The 4,617-nt window shown below is 35.6% G+C and overlaps 1 protein-coding gene across 3 annotated transcripts in view; it reads left to right on the top strand.

The window, feature by feature from the left end:
- LOC105178683 overlaps window positions 1–3,188 on the top strand; it is a 3,441-nt gene extending 253 nt beyond the window's left edge. For 2 of the 3 annotated variants that reach the window (XM_020699365.1, XM_011102213.2), the window contains exons 2-5: window positions 133–299; window positions 674–755; window positions 1,287–1,403; window positions 2,878–3,188. In XM_020699365.1, coding sequence (XP_020555024.1) covers window positions 178–299; window positions 674–755; window positions 1,287–1,403; window positions 2,878–2,928 — 372 coding nt within the window. In that variant the 5' untranslated portion in view covers window positions 133–177 and the 3' untranslated portion in view covers window positions 2,929–3,188. Of the gene's footprint in view, window positions 1–80; window positions 300–673; window positions 756–1,286; window positions 1,404–2,877 lie in introns of all 3 variants that reach the window. The other variant, XM_011102214.2, reaches the window with a different exon arrangement.

Here is a 4,617-nt window from a genome sequence, read left to right as displayed (position 1 = left end):
CTCTGAACTTGATGCATCTGGACAGCACAAATGAAACTGACTACGAATTAAGTTCTCTATTGCTTTTTTGGGTACAGCAGGTGTCTAGTTCGATGAAATGCCTGAATGGTTCCTGTATATGTTTATTATTAGGAATTTTGATGTAAGTGCCTGTTTCTGCTGCTCTTAACACTGAAAATGTGGCGACTGTATGACGGCTGGAAAGAAATTCTGAAGATTCAGAAGTTCCGGAGGATGGTGTCCTATGCTGGATTTTACTGTTTTGTTACACTCATCAGCTATGCGTACACCAATAATACGTAAGTTTTTATCCCCTTGTACTCGTTCCTTTTCCAGGAAAAGCGGGAGCTTGGGGATAAAAAAAGCATTGTTTTTGGAAGTTATTTCAATTGGACTCCATTTCTCAGATGATTGGTTCTTTAATACAAAATCGCTTATCTATTTCCTATTAGAAAAGTTTATCGGGGTAATGCTCATTTAGACTGAAGCTATTAATAGGGTAAAGCAAGATTATTGGTAATCTAATGTGGTTATTGTGGGTTTGGATCTTGAAAAACCACAGCTGGTTCAAATGGTTCTATGGAATCCCGTGTCATTTTTCTTAAAGTTCAATTAAACTTATTATATATGCAGCCCTCAATTTCCTTTTCATTTATTAATGTGGATAATGCAGGACTAGAGCTGGATACTCGAGAGCTGATCAATTCTATGCGTCTTATCCAGCTGGGACTGAGCTACTTACTGACACGGAAAAGGTCTGTTGATTTGTGTTGCTAGACAATAACAAAAAAGTTCGTGGATGTTACTGCATTTCCCTGTTTCACAATTTTTGTTGTTGAAATTAAAACTTGGTGCATGCCTTATCCCAAAGCTCCAGAGGCACAATTTAGGCTCAAAGAAATTGAAAATTTTTTTCCTCCTAAGCACAGCTTGAGTTTTTCCTTATTTTTTCAGTGTGGAAATAATAATTCTTCTGTTGGCTATTCGTGTTGAGTTAGTTGCTGAAATACATTAAAGATTGACCTCAATTTACTTCAGTTCTGGTGTCCTTCGACGCGATGTTTAATTTAACTCCTGTGTTCTGAAATATAACCTCCCCCCAAATTAAATTACAAACTGCTGCAAGCTTTCACTTTTCTTCATTTTTTACACTCTGGTAGTCTTGTCAAATACTGTAATTTGCTTATGTGAAGAGTGCACTGAGTTTGTTGCTCTGCACTTGGTGTGCACTTTTGGGAGAACTTTGAACGTTTGGATTTTAGCTAATTGATATTTCAACATGGTAGTTATATAAAGCTGCCCTTGGCAATTGCTTCGAAGAAGAGGAGTGGGGACCAATTGAATGGAGCATTATGGCTAAACATTTTGAACGCCAAGGAAAATCACCATATGCATATCATGCAGTAAGTTTGTTAGATGTTATGGTCTACTTTTTCTCTTTTACGTAGTACACCTGATGCTTTTAGTTCATTTGTGATTATGCAAACAGATCTCACTTCGAAAAATTTGAGAGGCACTGAAGATGATTTAGGCTTTAGTCATAATGCCTGAATGTTATTTATATGCTATATGCATTACAGAAAGATGTTCGAAGTACTAGCTTAAGACGTTTAAACAATACTTAGTTAAAAAGGATAAATGAAACAGAACCATCAATATTGTAGTGAATGATGACTTCTCTGACTTTGTTTTTGGTGCACTAGTAGGTATTTCACTTGTCTTTTAATATTGTTAACTGTATGAGGTGTTGATTCTAAATTTGCTTCTTCAAAACTGTAGCTGGTACTTTTGCTTTTCTACTGTGCATGATAAAATATGAATAACTGACTATATTCCATTTTTGTAACTGAAAACCGGAATACATAGGAAAAGAATCTTTTTACATACTATAAGCATCTGGATAAGGTGGTTATTCATATCTACTGGTGCAATTAAATGATATTTCTTGATGTGCATTCTATTAATGGTATTCAAATACTTAAATTAACTGAATGATATAATATTTCTGAAGTTAAACTTGTTCTTTTCCATATGTAAATGCTATGATGAAAAATTCTACAAACTGGTAAAGAGAACTTATTTTTTGTGTTAAAAGCAACAGCTATTGATCCGACGCTGCATCAAAGTTTAAGAAATTGAATCTGAGTTTGTGGAGAGGGTGTTAACCACTCACTAGTGTGTATGGCCTTAATATATTTTATGGCCTGAGTTTTACTAGTTTTGTCAGAGTCAAAGATCTATGTGAAATTAAAACTGTCAAATGCCTACCAACCAACCCCTTTCACGACGACGTGTGCTCAAATTAAGAATTTTTGCTTCCAGAGTTTCCTCATGTTCTTCTCTTTTGACCACAGTTATGACTATGGGACTTCTCATTGCTGTATCCTCATCTCTCTTTACCTCCTTTCCTCTCAGCGACGTCTTTTTTTTTTCACATTTTCACCTTGTGATTTGACTCTACATGGTTCATATCCATCTTTCACTTAATCTAACTTTTCAAACAGGTTTTTTCCACAAACACAAGTATTATAGTGATGTACGTCCTAACCACTTTTAACCTTGCTGCTTCTTAGCAATTTAAGTAATGCCATTTCAAGCCTTCCCTTCTATATTCTTGTTTCAGGATGTTGGCATGTAGATTGGTATTCAAAATAATTAGCTATACCAAATTGTCTATATGTCCACATGAATCCATGTCTTTTAGCTAACTTGCGGAATTGTAATTGAAGTATGAGTTCAGATTGCATTTACTGCAAAGGTGATTAATTGTAACAAAATCTACTCCTGCAGTTCAGCTTTTACACTTTATTGAAATAATTTTCTTGCTGTTAATCGTTGTTGTCTTCTTTCTTGCTTTCCCTTTTTGTGATGCTGTAGCAATATATGGCACACCTTACCTCCCATGGCCAACTTGACGGAAGCGGCTAACTAAGGACTAGGAAAGCTCATGTTTCAAGCGGATGGGGCTCTCCGGTGTAGCATTCAAAGTTGATTAATTTGTATAGCTAAATATAGAAGAAATAGCCATATTCCCGATTCATTTTGTATTCCATGCTATTGACTGTATTGCTAGAGTTGCATTATCTACCTTGGCATCAAATTTTGTAGTCCTCGTCACCCTAACAGTGCAGGTGAGGGGTTGAATCTCTTGCTTCTATATTTTATGCTAGAGTATTCCCAGCAGAAAATGATATGTTGGAATGAGTTTATGAAAACCCACTTAATTTGGTCCAATGGTAGTTAGACACTAAGGCATATTTTTATCAATAAGCAAAGGGTTCGAGATTTTAAAATCACTTGTTCAGAGGGTCACTTAACAAGAAGTATTTTTATCTCCAACGTGGGATGATAACTCCTGCGATGGAAGAAAAGAGAAAAGAACATGGTTTTTTTTTTTATAACAGAGAAGAACAGGGTTAATATCATTGTTTTATTTATTTATTTTGTTAGCCAAGAAACTTTTAACTTGAATGTAATAGATAATAAGAAATCTTAAAACATATAAATTCAGCTAGTTTAAATAACAGGACATGATTGGTATATAGGGTTGAAATTAAGTGGTAATTAATTGAATTTAAGAATGAAATAAGGATGAAAAGCAATAATATTTTGATAGTACTTTTATGATTGCTATACAAAAAAGTTAGAAGGTAATGAGATTGTTATTCATTAATTGATTCTGCTCACCTGATTGATAATTAGAAAGAACTGGTTAATAATGGAATAAAATAACTTTTATGATAAATTTGCCTTTTAAAAATTTCTTTGCTTTTAATATGTTAAATGCATTTTATAATAGTAATAAAAAATTACTTATACAATGTTACAAGGATTTTATAAAATATTTTATATATTATTAAAAAAACATATGAGAATTTACGTGCCAAAAATGTACGAATCCAATGGAATATGAATCAAACCTCGCTGATGGATCAAATTCTTTGCACGCCTAAAATTAGGAACTTGCAAAAAAGAGGTCAGTATTCCAATGTCAAAGTCAGTATGAGATAATGAAATAAGAATATCAAAATAAAGAGTAAAAATGGTTATGAAATGCGGATGATGATCAGAATTCAAGAATGATATGTGTAGAAGGTGAGTTCTTGCAATTGAGCACTTTGAAGAAGAGTCGTCCCCCTCTGTGAGGTGGACAAACATGATTTTGTAGCAGGAGTCTCCCGGTGGTGAGGGTGACTGGTGTACGCGAAGGTCGGGGAAGGTGGTTACTTCCAAATAGGCATCTCCACGATATCCTTATCCAAGCTGGCTAGCGAGTCCTACAAGAGTCCCTCTCGACTGGGGGACTTCAGTGAGGGCAGCTGTATACATCCTCCAAAGTTCACCCCATTTGGATCTCCTTATCCTATTCAGATCCAATGACTTTTCTCCACCTGGGCAAGTGCCTAGCTGGCCGCCACGAGGAATTCTCAGCATGCGGGCTTTTTTAGGGTTCATTTTTGTTTGGGCTCATTTATCATTTTGGGCTTTTATGAAGGGAGGTTGAGGAAAGCCCTCCCTGATGCCTTTATTCATTTCGTGCCTTTTGGGCTCTCTGTTGGGCTTTATCTTGAGCCAATGATTTGTGATAATACCATTCAATCCCCCCCCCCCCCCCCC

This window comes from Sesamum indicum, linkage group LG16 (assembly GCF_000512975.1).
Source record: "Sesamum indicum cultivar Zhongzhi No. 13 linkage group LG16, S_indicum_v1.0, whole genome shotgun sequence".
Taxonomy (NCBI): domain Eukaryota; kingdom Viridiplantae; phylum Streptophyta; class Magnoliopsida; order Lamiales; family Pedaliaceae; genus Sesamum; species Sesamum indicum.
This window is presented reverse-complemented; position numbering and strand designations above follow the sequence as displayed.